Source organism: Bidens hawaiensis, unplaced genomic scaffold (genome assembly GCF_021521415.1).
Source record: "Bidens hawaiensis isolate Kalapana, Puna unplaced genomic scaffold, B.hawaiensis_p1.1 tig00018224_1, whole genome shotgun sequence".
NCBI classification, from domain to species: Eukaryota; Viridiplantae; Streptophyta; class Magnoliopsida; order Asterales; family Asteraceae; genus Bidens; species Bidens hawaiensis.
The window spans coordinates 270,160-286,139 of NW_027492757.1; the positions used below are offsets into that span (position 1 = coordinate 270,160).

Consider the following 15,980-nt stretch of genomic DNA (forward strand, 5'->3'; position numbering starts at 1 on the left):
GGTACTTGATTAATAGTAACATGGTTGGAAAATTTATTTTACATATTAAATATGAAGAATTCCAATTAAACCCTTATATAATCCAAACAGGTACAAATTACCAAATGTACACATACCGTACCCGTACCTGTGCCCGATTGTACCCGTACCAAAATTTAACAAAAATGAGTACCAATACCCGTACCGAATAGGCTAAATCGGTACATGTACATGTAGGGGTATATAGGATAAAATGTTCATCCCTACATGATACCATCACACGTGTCTAAATATAATTGGATTTGGACGGTGACTAAAGTAATAATCATCGCAGAGTAACACAGCTCTATCTGAACTGAACAGTACTCACATGAATCCTTTTTCTTTTTCTTTAGCAGTATCCATATGATATGGATCTTTCAAGATCTATTTGTTCCCATTGATAATTAATTAATTTCTTCTTCTTCTTCTACGGCTATGTGAGGTATGTGTTCTAATTCGTTGCTAAGTTAGGTTTAGGTTAGGTCCAGTTGACTTAATTTCACTTCAATTTCTTACTACTGTAATAAGTTCTATGCTCTGTTCGTGCATTCGTTTGGATCCAGCTTGATTGTTACTGCTACTGGATTTGGTTAGTTGATTTTCTTAATGTGATTTTTGTTTTAAAAGTATTTGTCGGTGTTGATTTTTCAAGATTGTCAAAGATAAAATAGAAATAATTAACATCTTGAACATACATACATAATTGTTTTATATGCATTTGTGTTAATTTGTAATTTCAGCCTCTCATGAGGGATGGGATGGCGTGGATGTACTAGTAATATCATCATCCTTTATTGATTTTTTCTCATACTTAACTCGTTGCATTTAAAACTTCCATAAGTGTCTTCGTGCTTTATTAATCTTTTTGTCTTTAATACTACGCTTTAATTTTATCAACAGATCTTCCCGGTAATAAAGAGTTTTACAATGAGTAAGCTCTCCGATGGTCGTGGCAATTAGCCCTATGCTACAAAAATATGTATATGAGAGAAAGACTGGGAGTTTTGTTACTAATGCCAATTGTTGTCACGGCCAGCGGCGAGTTTGTTCTTTGGAAAATACTTTGTTACCTGGAAAGGACTACCGGTGAAATAAAACGTAGCAACTAAATAAACAAATTTAATAAAATGCAAAGTGTGATAATTACAGAAGTTTTGAACGCAACGCGCTACGTGTTAAGTTCAAAGTAAAATATAATGATATTAGTACGCCCAACCATCCCTCGCGTCGCATCAATAGAACAACAGCCAATGAGAGTATTTATTGTTTTGCAGATCATAAGGTGTCAGCCAGTTTCGCCTACTTCAACAGGATGTACTCATGGCGGTGTGCCACTAGACGAGTAATCACTGAATACACATTCCTTATAATAATTATCCTCGTCACACTTTCGTTTTTATCCATCTTCGACCACACCCAAAACATCACTTCATTCTTCCGCCCACTTTGGGACACACCACCCCCTCCATTCGAGTGCATCCCACACTATTATGCCGAAAACACCACCATCAGCAACCTATGCAACCTGCACGGATGGTCCTTAACCACCGAACCGCGAAACGTCTATGATGCGATCCTATTCAACAATGAGCTAGACTTGCTTGAGATCAGATGGCGTGAATTGTACCTTTACGTCACCAAATTCATTATTCTCGAATCAAACATGACATTCACTGGCATGCCCAAACCTCTCACCTTTGACTTGAACCGTGCCCGTTTTGCTTTTGCCGAGGATAAAGTCGTGTACGGTCAGCTCCCTCTTCAACTGCCCGTTGACCTGTTTTTAATAGAATCACATCACCGGAGCATCATGAACGAGCTGATCCGGCGGTCTGGAATCTCTGACGGTGATCTTTTGATCGTTTCCGATACCGACGAGATCCCAAGTTCCCACACGGTTAGGCTTCTTCAGTCGTGTGACGGCTTGCCAACTGTATTGCATCTTGAAATGAGAAACTACGTATACTCGTTTGAGTTCCCGGTCGATTACAACAGCTGGCGGGCCACAGCGCATATATATAGCCGGTGGACGAGCTACCGCCACTCCCGCCAGACGGGTACTATTCTTTCCGATGCAGGGTGGCATTGCAGCTTTTATTTTCGACATTTGAGTGAGTTTGTGACCAAGATGACGGCGTACAGTCATGCAGATCGAGTGAAGAAAAAGGATTATTTGGATTATACGAGGATTCAGAGGAAGATTTGTCATGGGGATGATCTTTATGATATGTTACCGGAGGAATATAGTTTTAAGAGTTTGATCGGAAAGATGGGGTCAGTACCTCGGTCGGCTTCTGCAGTTCATCTTCCTGCGTACGTGATAGAAAATGCAGAAAGGTTTAAGTTTCTTCTTCCTGGCGGTTGTCAACGTTCACCGGAGTAAAACATAACGTGTATGCACAGCAGGTTTTCTATAGCAACAAGGTTATGAGTTTAAACTTATATGTTAATTACGTTTTTGAAATTCTTGTATTCTGTTTATACTGTTGAGGCTTTATAGAATGTTCTTTAAGACAAAATAAGAAAATGTTTTTTAGGTTAGTTTGGTTAGTTTTGTAAAAAAAATATAGTTGTCATGTAAAGCTGAGTTTGATCAGTTAATTTGGATGATATATACACTCATTTCCAAATATATTTGAGACCTATTATTAATCTCATAGGTAGTTTTTAATTAGTGATATCTTGTTGTATACTAAACATACTGATTGACCAATGCGATCTTGTTAGGATATACGGTACATTGACTGTTGCGATCTTGTTCGAATCTAGGTACATGTTGGCTGATAGATACAATCTTGTTTGAATATAGGGTACTTGTCGATTGATAGATGCAATCTTGTTTTATAAGATTGAGGATAGAAAACTTCCCAAATTAGTGTACGGGTAAACACTTGATTCCTTTCCCGCAGCCGTCTAATACGTGGTGTTTACTGACTAGCCATGTTTCCCACATCTTGAGTATTCATTTATTCATGTTTCCATTAGTTGTTTGTTATTTTATGTTAGTGGGTTAGTACATGCACTAGGTAGTTTCATGGGTGTGAACGTTTTATTTAATAGAAAAGTGAATTGAACTTTAGTTTTGTTGATCATTTCTTGGAGCATGACCCCTCTAAGACCATCCTTTATGGGCGTCATCGGGGGCATTATTGGGGCTTCAATGCCCCCTAGTTATTACCAGTGCTATAACGAGAGTTTTTTTTGATAATCGGTTCTTGATAGAATATAATTGGTAACCCACTAAAACCTATTATATAACTTGGCAGTCTTATAAACAAATTTTAGATACAATCAAATTTTTAGCCTTTGTTAGAACATGTGTATTTATAAAGCCCCACTTCTGGGCGTTATGTTTTATGTGGCGTCCAATCAGAGTTATGGTTTTTACAAAAACAGAGTGTAGTCATAACTCTCCACCCCTAGGCGTTATGCGTCACGTGGCGCCCAGTCACTAATAAATTTTTTGCTTTCTTTAAATAATAATTCATTTAAATAATTAAAAAAACTACATTAAAATAAAAAAATACATTAAACTCACAAATAAAAACTAAATTAAAATAAAAAAATACATTATATTAAAAAAATACAACAATAAATAATAATAAACTACATGTTGTATTTTTCAAATATTTTCGCATGCCGAATAGCTTTTAGAGATTGGACTTTCGGGTCGTATTCGGATAACTCCTTTGTTAAAACCTCGATGCCGTGGTCCAATTCATTTCTTTTAAGTACTTCGACGGCTTCCAAATTTACTTGAATACGTTTAGCTCCAAGTTCTTGTATATCTTTGAGTGGAATGTTCATTTCTTTGAAATGACTTTCCATTTCGGCATTCGAACCAGTTGCCGACGACGACGCGGCCCCTTTCCCCTTTCCCTTTCCCTTGCTTCTTCTACCCCCGGTCGAGGCATCTTGATAAAATCCGCATAGGGATTCCCGGCTTTATTATCGCTTAAGTTGAATTTTCGAGCGTAAGAACGGGCGTTTCTGGATCAATCGAAGATGATGTTTAGATCTTTTTTGTAATAACCAAAATTTAAAACCCATTTTTGATATATCCAAATACTGAGAGTTAAACTTAATAAACTGATAAGTCTTGTCCCAAACAAAATAGTAAAAGTAGCAATAAGTTATATATTGGGTGAAAAGAAAATAATAAATAAACAAACGGGACATACAAGTAAAAGAAAAATAGATGATATCTCAATATATTAAACTTTTTGGATAGATATAAAGAAAGTAGGTTTATCCTGTGAAGGTAATATCAAGTTTTGGAAACAACTATTTTGTTCATATCTTTAACTTCCCTACCAAGAAACTGAGTATAAATAAAGATGTCAAAACCCTTAATATTCATACCCTCCTGCACTAATTCACATCCGAATTCTATTTCAACGGAGATTCATGTTTCCGGCGAATCGAAACGAACACACCCATATACCAAAATAGACACTTGTAGTACTATCTCTACTAACCTTCCGATCACGCTATACCTTTTCTGGAAAGCCGACACGAACGTAAACAGCAATTCAGCAAAAGAGTTCCTTTGTTCACTCTCTCTAGTCCATAGCCAGCCCGACCACCACCTCTGAACCACGGCGATCGAGGTCACAAAACAACCGACGCTAACCGACAACCCTTCATTCGTGTCTAACATAAGGTAACCACATAATTATGTTTACTTACATGTGTGTGTGTGTATATACACACACACACATAGGATTACTTATAATTCTATTAAAATTTTCCGACGATACTTCACGATCATTGGCGAACCAAAAACAAACTAAAACATCAACAATATAACCATGCTATCTATATTCACTTGTTAGTAACTTTTGATCATTTCGCCACCTCTCGTAGGACTCAAAACGGTTTTCCGGCCAACTCAACCATTTTTCGGCGAAGTAATGAGGAAGAAAGAGTACTAGCAAGGTTACTTTATAATCTTGTTTCAGCTTTAAATAAATCCTACCTTGGTTAAATTGGTTAAGCACATAGCATATTGATTTCATGATCTGGTGTTCTAGCGTACTACTTGCTGCCTCTTCGTTTTATCTTTTATTTTGAACCATTCGAGTTAAATATAAAGATTAAACCACTTTTGTAAGTAAACTATTTCATGAAAATTAATATTAGTTTATTCAGTTTCTTCCATAAGTTATGAACCATGATTTTGTTAAAACTGTTAAAGGAAGCAACTGATTCTATAAGTTTATGAATTCCTTTCAAATATATATATATATATAATACCATTTAAAATATAAAGTTATTAACAATATTATAAATAAATCCTTTCAGTTAAGTCAAAATTTCAATATCGAAAAGTTATACATAGAAGAAGTTAATAAACTAGTTCATCTTTAATTGAAATATATATATATATATATGTATGTGTTACTTTATTTAAACTTGATAGTTTACAACTACCATATATTTTCAGAATGATAGTTCAATATGAAGATTTAAATACTATGTTATTCTAATAGAAAATGTATATAACTTGTATGTAGATCTTTGCAACATATTTAATACATGTTGGTATTACTGAAACATTAAAGGTACAGATCCTTACCCCCACTCTTCTTTGCTTTCATATTTAATTGATATAAATTCATTGAGTTAATATTTTATTTATAACTCCTCACGTCTTTGAATTATCAATTCACTTAGATGTCCGTTGAATCAATTCTGATTAAACATTGGATTTAGCTTTCATGTCATGCGATATTATTATGTTTGATTATACTCATTATCGCATGTTACGATAATATAGTTGCTATGTGTTATATGAATAAGACTTGTATTCCGATACCCTGAGTGCCGCTTCTCGTGGAGTGTCCCACGAGCATGTTGTTGCGGCACCGACAACATGTGCACCACCCGTAACGGTGAGATCAGTTCACGGCGTCTCTTAAGTACAAGTACATATGGCTATTAGGAGGCGTATGGATCGAATGATTAGTATTAAGGAGATGGATAACGGGTATGCCAACTCGCCATCTCGTGTGATAGATATACAGGAGTAGCTACCAGTATATTGTCACGTTTTATGTTCGCTCATGGGTACATCCGTATGAAATGATTTACTTTATTTAATAAGGTTACTTTGCAACGTAGCATTTACAGTAAGTTCACTAAAGCTTTTATTATTTGATCTGTACTGAGCATTCGGCTCATTCCGTTATTATTAAAATTTTCACAGGTTCACAGGTTACTTCGGGCGGGATTAAGATAGAAAAATAAAAAGCCAGGATCTAAACAAAATATCTTTTAATCATGAGAGTTTTTAAATTAACCTTAAGTTTGTTTTGTATATTGTACTATGTCTATGATAAGTAAATAAATGAAGCATGTCTTCTGTTCATAAACCATGTTTATTGTGACACGTCAGCCCTTTCCGGGCCGGGTGTTACATTTTTTTAGGCTGAGCACTTTCGGTGTCCGCCTCCATAACCGGGCCCCATTTTGGGTGAAACCTCAGTTGTTCTTTCCAAATGCTAAAGTAATTGAAGGTCCCCAAGACCTTATGTTGATACTCTTTGAACGCCTTTTCCCTGATTTTCGCATCAGAGACATCGCTACTCCACGTTCGAGATATCCGAGAGTGAACCGTATGGAAAGTCGTGCATTTGGTGTTTATATCGTTCCATTTCGACAGTATGGAATCTTTTTCTCGACGCGAGTTCCCGCCAAGTTCGTGGAACAACTCTTTAATTTTGTTCAAAAATACGCCCGATGCTTGAAAGTTCGCTAAAAAAAATAAAAACATTACAAGTTTAATATTTGTTCTAAGAAATTTAAAAAATATATATATTTTTTAAAAACTTACTGCACAGGGGATCTTCCGATTTAACGCACCAAGCATGAGCACATGGTTCATCCTCGTCGATAGTCCACGGTATAGTGTTCTTTTTAACCCGAGCTTCGCCGACGGGTTTCTTTACGTGTTTTCTCAGACGTCCACATTGGCTTGAACCGCCACGAGTCTCCGGGACGGGTTGTGGCTCCGGGTTGATTTGTCTCCGGCACCGTCTCGTCGTCGGGTTGGGAACCCGAACCGGCCATCATGTTTGTGGTTGGGTTTTGGAAACCGGCCACCGTATTTGGGATAGGGGCTCCAGAACTTAGATATTGCATGTACGCGGCCATTTGTGCTTCGAAAGGATACGCGGTTTGAGGGACGGGGACTGTTGGCATCGGGACAGTAGATGGGTTCAGTTGTGGATTATTCGGGCCGGGATTGATTGCGTTGCCTTGTCGGGCATATTGACCGAAACCGAGAACATTTTGGTTGTTAAACGGAAACATTTTGGTAGTAGTAGAATTGTGTAAAAAATATGTGATAGAGAAGTAGTAGAATTGTGTAAAAAATTGAGGTTTGAGTTTGTTTTTATAGTATATTTGTGTTAATAATTAAAAAAGTTTTTTTTAATTGCAACGGATATAATTTTGAATTTTGTGCCATTTCTTGCGTTATCCATGAGACGCCGGACCAAAAAAAACATCCCAAAACGCTGGGGAGGGGGGGTGGGTGTGCCCCGACGTTATAGCCTAAAACGCCGACAAATCGTTGGCACTACGGACTACCTTATGGCGTTTAATTATGTATAATCTTGATGGATATAATTTGAGGTAAGAAATTACTTATTTCTCAAAAACTTAGGTTAACTTAGGTTACTATTATGGCATAAAAACAATAAAATTTTAATGATTTCATGGTATTGAAATCATTTGTGATTATTATTTAATTGATGCTATTGGTTATGCAACCTATTTAAAATGTTTACATCACAATTATAAAAAAAATATTAACTTTAAGTTGTATGTTATGATTTAACTAGCAAAATCTAGTTATAGTGTCATACTAGGTTACTAACCCGTGTAGCACACGGGTGGAAAATAGAAAATTCGTCACGTAAAGAAATTTGATTATATATTTGAATATTATATTATTCATCTAATGAACACAAATAATTTTAACCGACAATATCGCCCGTTCTTAAAAGTAAGTTCATTGAACTTGTCTAAAATCGAAGGATACACAAAGTCTATTAAATAATATACTGGATATAATGAATTGTTAATTAGAAGATCATCGGTAATTTGTACATTTATTTGTCGTCATTTGGACCCCCCACCCCCAACATTCCATTCACCTATTTCCAATAATTAATTCGCAAATTATTTTATCTCTTCAACATTTAAGGATTGACATCCAAATGTGAGCCTCGTGTTTTTTTGATAGTTTAAGTACATTTCACTTTGACAAGATGTAGGAAGAACTTATTGAAGTGTAATTTAAAATAAACATGAACAAAAGTCTATACAATCTAACTATTTATTTAACAAAAGTATCATAAATTTAATATTTACAACTCCCTGAATACTTTCTTTTATACAAGGTTTATACTTTAATTTGTAGCATTTCGTTGTCAAAAATTAATATGGAAAGGAACAAATTGGTTTTTTAAATAGCTAATAACTAAACACTTAGAAACATCAATTGGTTATATGACGTGTTTAACGATTTATAGAGCCATAACTTGTATACACTCTAATATTGACTTGAACTTATTATGACTTCAACTCAAGATGCTAATAACCCATCTGGTATTATAGTATTTTTCATAATACCTTACCGGAAAACCGTAATAGTTCAACATCTCTATTGAATTTTTTATTTTGATATGGAACCTAAAGAGATTATAAGAAAATTATATAATAATTAAAATCAATACAAACAAAAAGGGAAAAGAAAAAGAATTGTTAATGAAATAATGAATAATATGAGAATCGACTATTAGAGTATCAAATTAAACCTTACCGGAAAATAATTAATCTCCCTTACCGGAATTTGCGATGATGGAGAAGTAATCCGAAACAGAGAGAGAGAGAGGGAGAGAGAGAGAGAGATTATAATGGTTAGGGTTTTCAACTTTAAGATTTATATAATGTAAATGAGATGATTTAGTATGTTTTTGAATTCTAATAATAATTAGAATAATTAATATCATAATTACATTAATAGGTTTATTATGGATTGTTTGACCAGATTGTAACAATATTTAAGTTATTATAATTTTAAAATTTAAAATGCGATATCTTTTTAGTAATAATGAATTTTTAATTATGGTACATTTAGACATTATGGAATGTTTGACCAATTAAATTTAAAAGTTCATTAGATTTAAAACTGAAAATCCTTTTAATATAAGTTTCAATCGTAGTTTTACACATTATGAAATGTTTGACCATTGATTTACAAAATTTACATTTGAATTACAATTTAAAGTTTTAAAGTTTATAAAATTATTAAAATGACATAAAACTTTGAGGACTATGGTTATAATATGGTGACACAAAATAAACATAACTAAATGTAATTATGATAAACACACACACACACACACATACTTTTGAATGATAAAAATAACACCAATGAAGACAATAGAAAAAATTTGTTATGTTCCAAAATCGAATTGTCATAGAAAATAGCACTAATGAAGACAATACAAACTTATTTCAATATACATCGTTGGATAAATTAACCTTAAAATATTCCAAGGCATGTCAAAATGCAATTACAGGTAGATTTAGATTTAGTGACGATATAAATCACTAAATTCATAACAATAGGTAAGGGAAATTGAACATCACAAAACATACTTGTATACATTTAATTATATGGTGACCAAAGTTTGATTGTTTTGGTTGAAATGTTGACGAAATTTGAATACCTTTTATGGATTGTTTGTCCAGATTGTAAAAATATTCAAGTTATTGTAAACTTTAAAATTTAAAATTGGATATCTTTTTAGTAATAATGAATTTTTAATCATGATACATTTAGACATTATGCAATGTTTGACCAGTTAAGTTTAAAAGTTTAAAATTTAAAACTGAAAATCCTTTTAAAAATAATAAGTTTCAATCGTAGTAATGTTACACATTATGAAATAATTGACCATTGATTTATAAAATTTACCTTTGAGTTACACTTTAAAGTTTTAAAGTTTATAAAATTATTAAAATATCATAAAACTTTGACGACTATGGTTATAAAACGGTGACACAAAATAAACATAACTAAATGTAATTATGATAAAAAAAACCATACATATATATATACAAACTTTTGAATGATAAAAATAGCACTAACGAAGACAATAGAAAAAAATTGTTATGTTCCAAAATCGAATTTTCATAGAAAATAGCACTAATGAAGACAATACAAACTTTATTTCAATATACATTGTTGGATAAATTAACCTTACAATATTCCAAGACATGTCAAAATGCAATTACAGTTAGATTTAGATTTAGTGACGATATAAATCATTAAGTTCACAACAATAGGTAAAGGAAATTTAACATCACAAAACATACTTGTATACATTTAATTAAATGGTGACCAAAGTTTGATTGTTTTGGTTGAAATGTTGACGAAATTTGAATACCTGTATTAAAAAAGAGTAAACTTCTCTGGGCAATATGCAGTCATTTCGGTGGTATAAATCCTTAAAATTATACACAGAATTATTTAATTGTTTGGGCTAATTATACACATAACTATATCCGGGCTAATTTTTTAGGAATTTATACACATGCATATATTATTGTTTGGGCTAACTACCGGGCTAATATTACCCGGTCATACTGTAATATTAAACAGAAAATAATTACCAGAGGTCAAATAACTTCATTATTATCATATAATGCAAACGAATAGAAACAAAGATGTTTTGTGTTTACATTAGTTACTTGCTAATTCAAACTAAAAATAATAATTATAATAATTTGCAATGTGAATTCAAACATATATATATTTAGAATTGGTTATTGGAAATATGTGGGTTTTCTTTAAGGCATAAATCTTGAATTTAGACATTATTTACATTTACACATATATAAAATGTAAAGTTTGATGATATTGGAAACTATATAATCGTATATATGTATCTATTATAATTTTAAAGAAATGTAGATGTCAAATTAAAAAAAAAAGATCATTTTACATTAATTACAAGACGTAGCATTTTTATTTTAATTCAAATACAAAAACATACAAAGACAATCAAAGATAAATGAAAATTTAAAACATGTTTATAAATTATACCATGAGTACAAATAGCACATGTTAATTAAAACATAATACTCTAATGAAATCAACATAAAAATGTATTGTCTTATACATTGCATAACTAATTTGACAAAAAATATAAACAATATGTGTGTGTGTATAATTAATGAGTATCATAGTTTTTTATGATTCCGGTTTTTGTAATCTTCAATTTCAAACAAATAATTATTGATAAATACATGACTGACAGCTGAGCCATAGGAATTTGAGACAAACTTTTTTTACGAATGAAAAATATAATAAAAGTTAAAAATTATTATATGTAGTACGTAAACGTTTGAAAAATCTGGAAAAAAAGTCGGTTTTAAGAATTTTTGAAAAGTAAAACGTCTAATTGTGTCATAAATGTCTTCCAAAATTGATTTTAAAGAAACGTCATAACTCATAACCAATAAATTAATTAGTGGTCAACATATATTGTAAAAGCTTAAAATCAAACGATTTACATACATAGAAAGTATAAATGGTTTTGAAGTTGGAAAAACATAGTATCATTAATTATAATTATATCATTTTGGTCAAATGGTATAAGATTAAAAGTTTGTTGAGATTGAAGACATTAATATTGATAGTTCCGATTAGAAACTATAAAAAAGTATTTTAAATTTATCAATTTTCGTATTTAATAGGATCTAAATTTGTTATACTTGAGACTAAATTGATTGTCAAATTTCGTAACTTATTAAGGAATCTGAATTAATTTTCATAATCAACTGTATTAAATATTTTTTTAAAATTCAAAATTCAAAAAACTTTCCATTATTTTTAAGTTTACTAACTAAATAATATATAGTTAATATAAATAAAAGGTAAATGTAAAGTTTGATGAGATTGAAAACTATAAACATCTTTTAAAATTTTCAAATTGTGTATTTAATATGGTATAAATTTGTTATGCTTAATAGACGGTTATATTAATAAAATAAATTTAATATTAATAGGAAATAGTATGTAGATAATATAAAATTTTAAAACACCATAGGAACTTCACTTAACACAAGAAATTTTTAAGTTGAATTTGACCTATAATAAAAATCATGGAAATGTAAAAATAAATAAAAATCATGGAATGTTTATTATTGTATTTACGTAATTAAAATCATGAAAATATATTAAATAAATTTTGACCAATAATGAAAATCATGAAAAAAATATATTAAAATGGATTTTGCAAAGATATTTTTTAACAAAAGGTGAAATTCAAACTATATAATATATTTTTAAAAATTTCATATAAATGATTAGAATTAAATTTATATATATATATATAACATTTGAATGGGGAAAATCGGTTTCTAAAATGTCATATTAAATGTGTATAAATTTAAAAATGTAATGTAAGATAATACTGGAAAGTATAATAATGTTTTAAATTGCGTTGGCATTGGTAAATTAATTGAACTTTAAACAACAATATAAGATTGATTATCTTACTATAGATAATTTAATGTCTTATAGAATAATCAACTAAATTTCATTTCCGGATTATATAATAATTAATTGAATTACATAAATTGTGAAAATAAATGAATACATGAATACTAACAGAAATATACATTAATATTAAACAAAAATAAAATGCATCTTATCAAACAATCCTCAATCCATGAAATTAATTAGCTATATCAAGCTGGGGCCAATAACCTGAAAAGATAAAATTAAATATTAATATCACATAATTAATAAATTACAAATTATGGAAGATTTGAATCATGTGAAAAAAATGTAAAATTGATGCTAGAATTTACAACTGGAAAATTTGACCGCGTTACCGGAAAAACGAAATAGTGAAGATCTCCATTGAATCTTCGATTTTGATATATAACCTAAAGAGATTATAAAAAAAAATCATATAATTATTAATATAAGTACAAACAAAAACATAAAACAAAAATAATTGTAATTGATATAAAACATCATGCTTGGGAATGCAAGACTTCCGTACATAGGCTTGAATTCTATTACCCTGAAACATTAATATTAACATTAATAAAAAATTGTATGAATGATATAGAAAAATTAAGAATGTGTAAGAATATCATTTCTTCTTGCACAATCATTTCGATCGACCAATCCTCCTCGGGCTTTGAATTTTCCTTCAGACGCCAATACACTTTAAGGATACACTCACTGTTAAGAACATCAAGTTGGTTCAACATGGTGATATTTGTTGGCTTCATCTTGCTATGGTGAGATATAAAAATAAATAAAACATTAATATCTGAACAATAACAATTTTAAGCCAAAAAATAAAAAAAAAACATGGAGGATATAAACAAAAGAAAAATTATAAACCTTAGAAACAAAGATAATCGTTTTTGCTAAAGCGGGGTTGATAGTGTACGAATTACCCTATGAAAGACAAGTATTTATACGTATTGAACTTTGGTAGAATGGATTATAGAAGGAATGTATATGGAGAATTAATTAGAAACAAAAAATTAGGGAATTTAAATTAAACCTAAATTAAGGTCGAAAATTAGGAAATTAGGATTAATGAATTTTGAAAATTTTAGGGTATATCTATATTGTTATTTAAAAATTATAGTACCGTATATCTAATATATAAAATAATATTATTAATATTAACAAAATTTTATCAATTTAACATAAATTGGTTTTTATTTATTACTAATAACACAATTTTAATATAATTGAACATCAATTATCAATTAGAATATTTAAAAGTAAATTGTTTACAACTCAGAATTCCTCTATTTAGCATCAGTCAACGAGTCAACATGCTTATTTATAGTAAACCTTAAAAGGGCTTAATCAATTCCTTAATCATCAAATCCTTAATAAAATGAATTACAAAAATTAATTAAAATATACAACTTCCGTAATTAAATAATTTTGGTGATGCTAAATAGAGGAATTCTGTATTTATAGTAAATGGGTCAACAATAATTAAATAGTTAATTGTAAATGGGTCAACATCCGTAATTAAAGATCCGTATTTATAGTAAACATTAAGTATGATTAATCAAAAAGTTAAATAGTTAATCAAATAATAAACAATAATTAAATAAAATATACAAATTCCATAATTAAAGAATTCTTGAATCAAATGGGTAATTTATTCCTAAATTCCTAAAATTTAATACTTGTATAAGTCAATTGGTGAAATTCATAAATTTTCATAAATATAATATTAGAACCAATTATGCTAAAGTGAAATTGATAATCTTTGTATATTAAATCTTGTAACCTCTGTATATTGAATCCTATTGATGAATTATCAATTATCTATCTAAATTATGTATTATCTAAATTACATTAAAGATGGTGGGAAACATAATTATGTGAATGAAATCAATCAAAATTAAAAAAATTCATAAATTTTCAAAAAATAATATTAGAACAAATTATATTTAAATCCGTAATCTGTATATATTTAATCCTATTGATGAAATATCAATTAACTATCTAAATTATCTATTATCTAAAAAAAATTTAAAAATTAATTCATTATGAAATTTGTGAACGACAAAAAAGATATTATATCAACCAAAGACATTTAAAATTTGTGAATGAAATCAATCAAAATTAAAAAATTAATATTAATTTTAAAAGATAACTATAATTCGTAATTAATTATGAATTATAATTAGTAAGTTGAAAGATAATTATAAAAGATTGAAGATTAAAGATTAAATAAAAAATGAAAGAAAATAATTAAATAGAATTAATTGTATCTTATTTAAATTTATTATTGATTTATTTTATTAAGATGAAAATTAGAGAAGTGATTCATATACAAGGAAACTATAATCAACAACCAATAGGAAGGGAGAAAATAGACTTAAAACCTATTGCTTTAATAGTATAGTTAGATCAATGCTATGTTAGTGCAACGTAAACAGTTGGGGTTTAACTAGCTCATCATTCAACAACACATTGTGGGTTAACTAAGTTTAATTATACTTTTTATTTTATTATGATTGGTTGTTCGTGAGGGTGGACCCGACCCGTCACGGGCGTTATTTTGATAGCGTTGCAGAGAGGGCGTCGGGGGGTGACGTCTGAGGGTGTTGTGGTTTGACGGGGTAAAGTGGCCAATGACGCCTCCACACCCTCCACAACAAGTAGTATTATCAGACACTGATACAATTCAAAGGTAGAAGTGATTATTACAACTTCATTATATACACACACGTGCTATATTATTATATTAGATTTTCTTTAACGAGATGTTCTTTGTCATATAGAGAGTCAATAAGTAAGTCACAAATATAATCAATGAAAAAGTAGTCTTTAAGGTAGGTGGAATGGAAGGATAAATTGATATGTCGGTAGTAGCAGAAATACCATCCTGCCTTTTTGTACCGAACATTTTGTACCAAATTTCTTTTCCACGAGGCCCCGTTAAGAAAACCTATGTAAATGAAAAATTTAGATCGAAATGTAAAACATAAAAAAAACAATAACTACATCAACTTAGGATCTGCGTGTTACGACAAGACCGTTAAACGGGAAAAATACACGTAAAAATGTTAAATCACACACACACGTTACAACATGTTAACCACAAAATTTACACCAAAACATTTAACAACTACTAATCTTAAATAAATATTACAATATTTAAACAACTCAATAAAATAAAAATAAAATAGTAAATTTATTTAAATCCTGTGTGTAGTATTTAAACAACTTAATAAAACAAAAAGAAAATAGTAAATTTATTTGAATCGTATGTGTAAATTCTCATGTGCAACTATGATCAACATCTAAATAATAGTTTATTATTGATTGATTTCAAACTAAAAGATACAAGTGCAAAGCAAAAAGTCCAACCTAATTTGCATAT

The 15,980-nt window shown here is 30.1% G+C and overlaps 1 protein-coding gene across 1 annotated transcript; it reads left to right on the forward strand.

Moving 5' to 3' along the window:
* Positions 1-398: 398 nt before the first annotated feature.
* Positions 399-2,598, forward strand: LOC143555643 (uncharacterized). Its single transcript, XM_077045166.1, has 2 exons — positions 399-463; positions 1,296-2,598. The coding sequence occupies exon 2, from the start codon at positions 1,334-1,336 to the stop codon at positions 2,402-2,404; it is 1,071 nt and encodes a 356-aa protein (XP_076901281.1). The 5' UTR covers positions 399-463; positions 1,296-1,333; the 3' UTR covers positions 2,405-2,598.
* Positions 2,599-15,980: the final 13,382 nt, after the last annotated feature.

Bases quoted from the DNA above. Each gene is read 5' to 3' on its own strand.
- LOC143555643 (XM_077045166.1), top strand. From the start codon at position 1,334: ATGTACTCATGGCGGTGTGCCACTAGACGAGTAATCACTGAATACACA.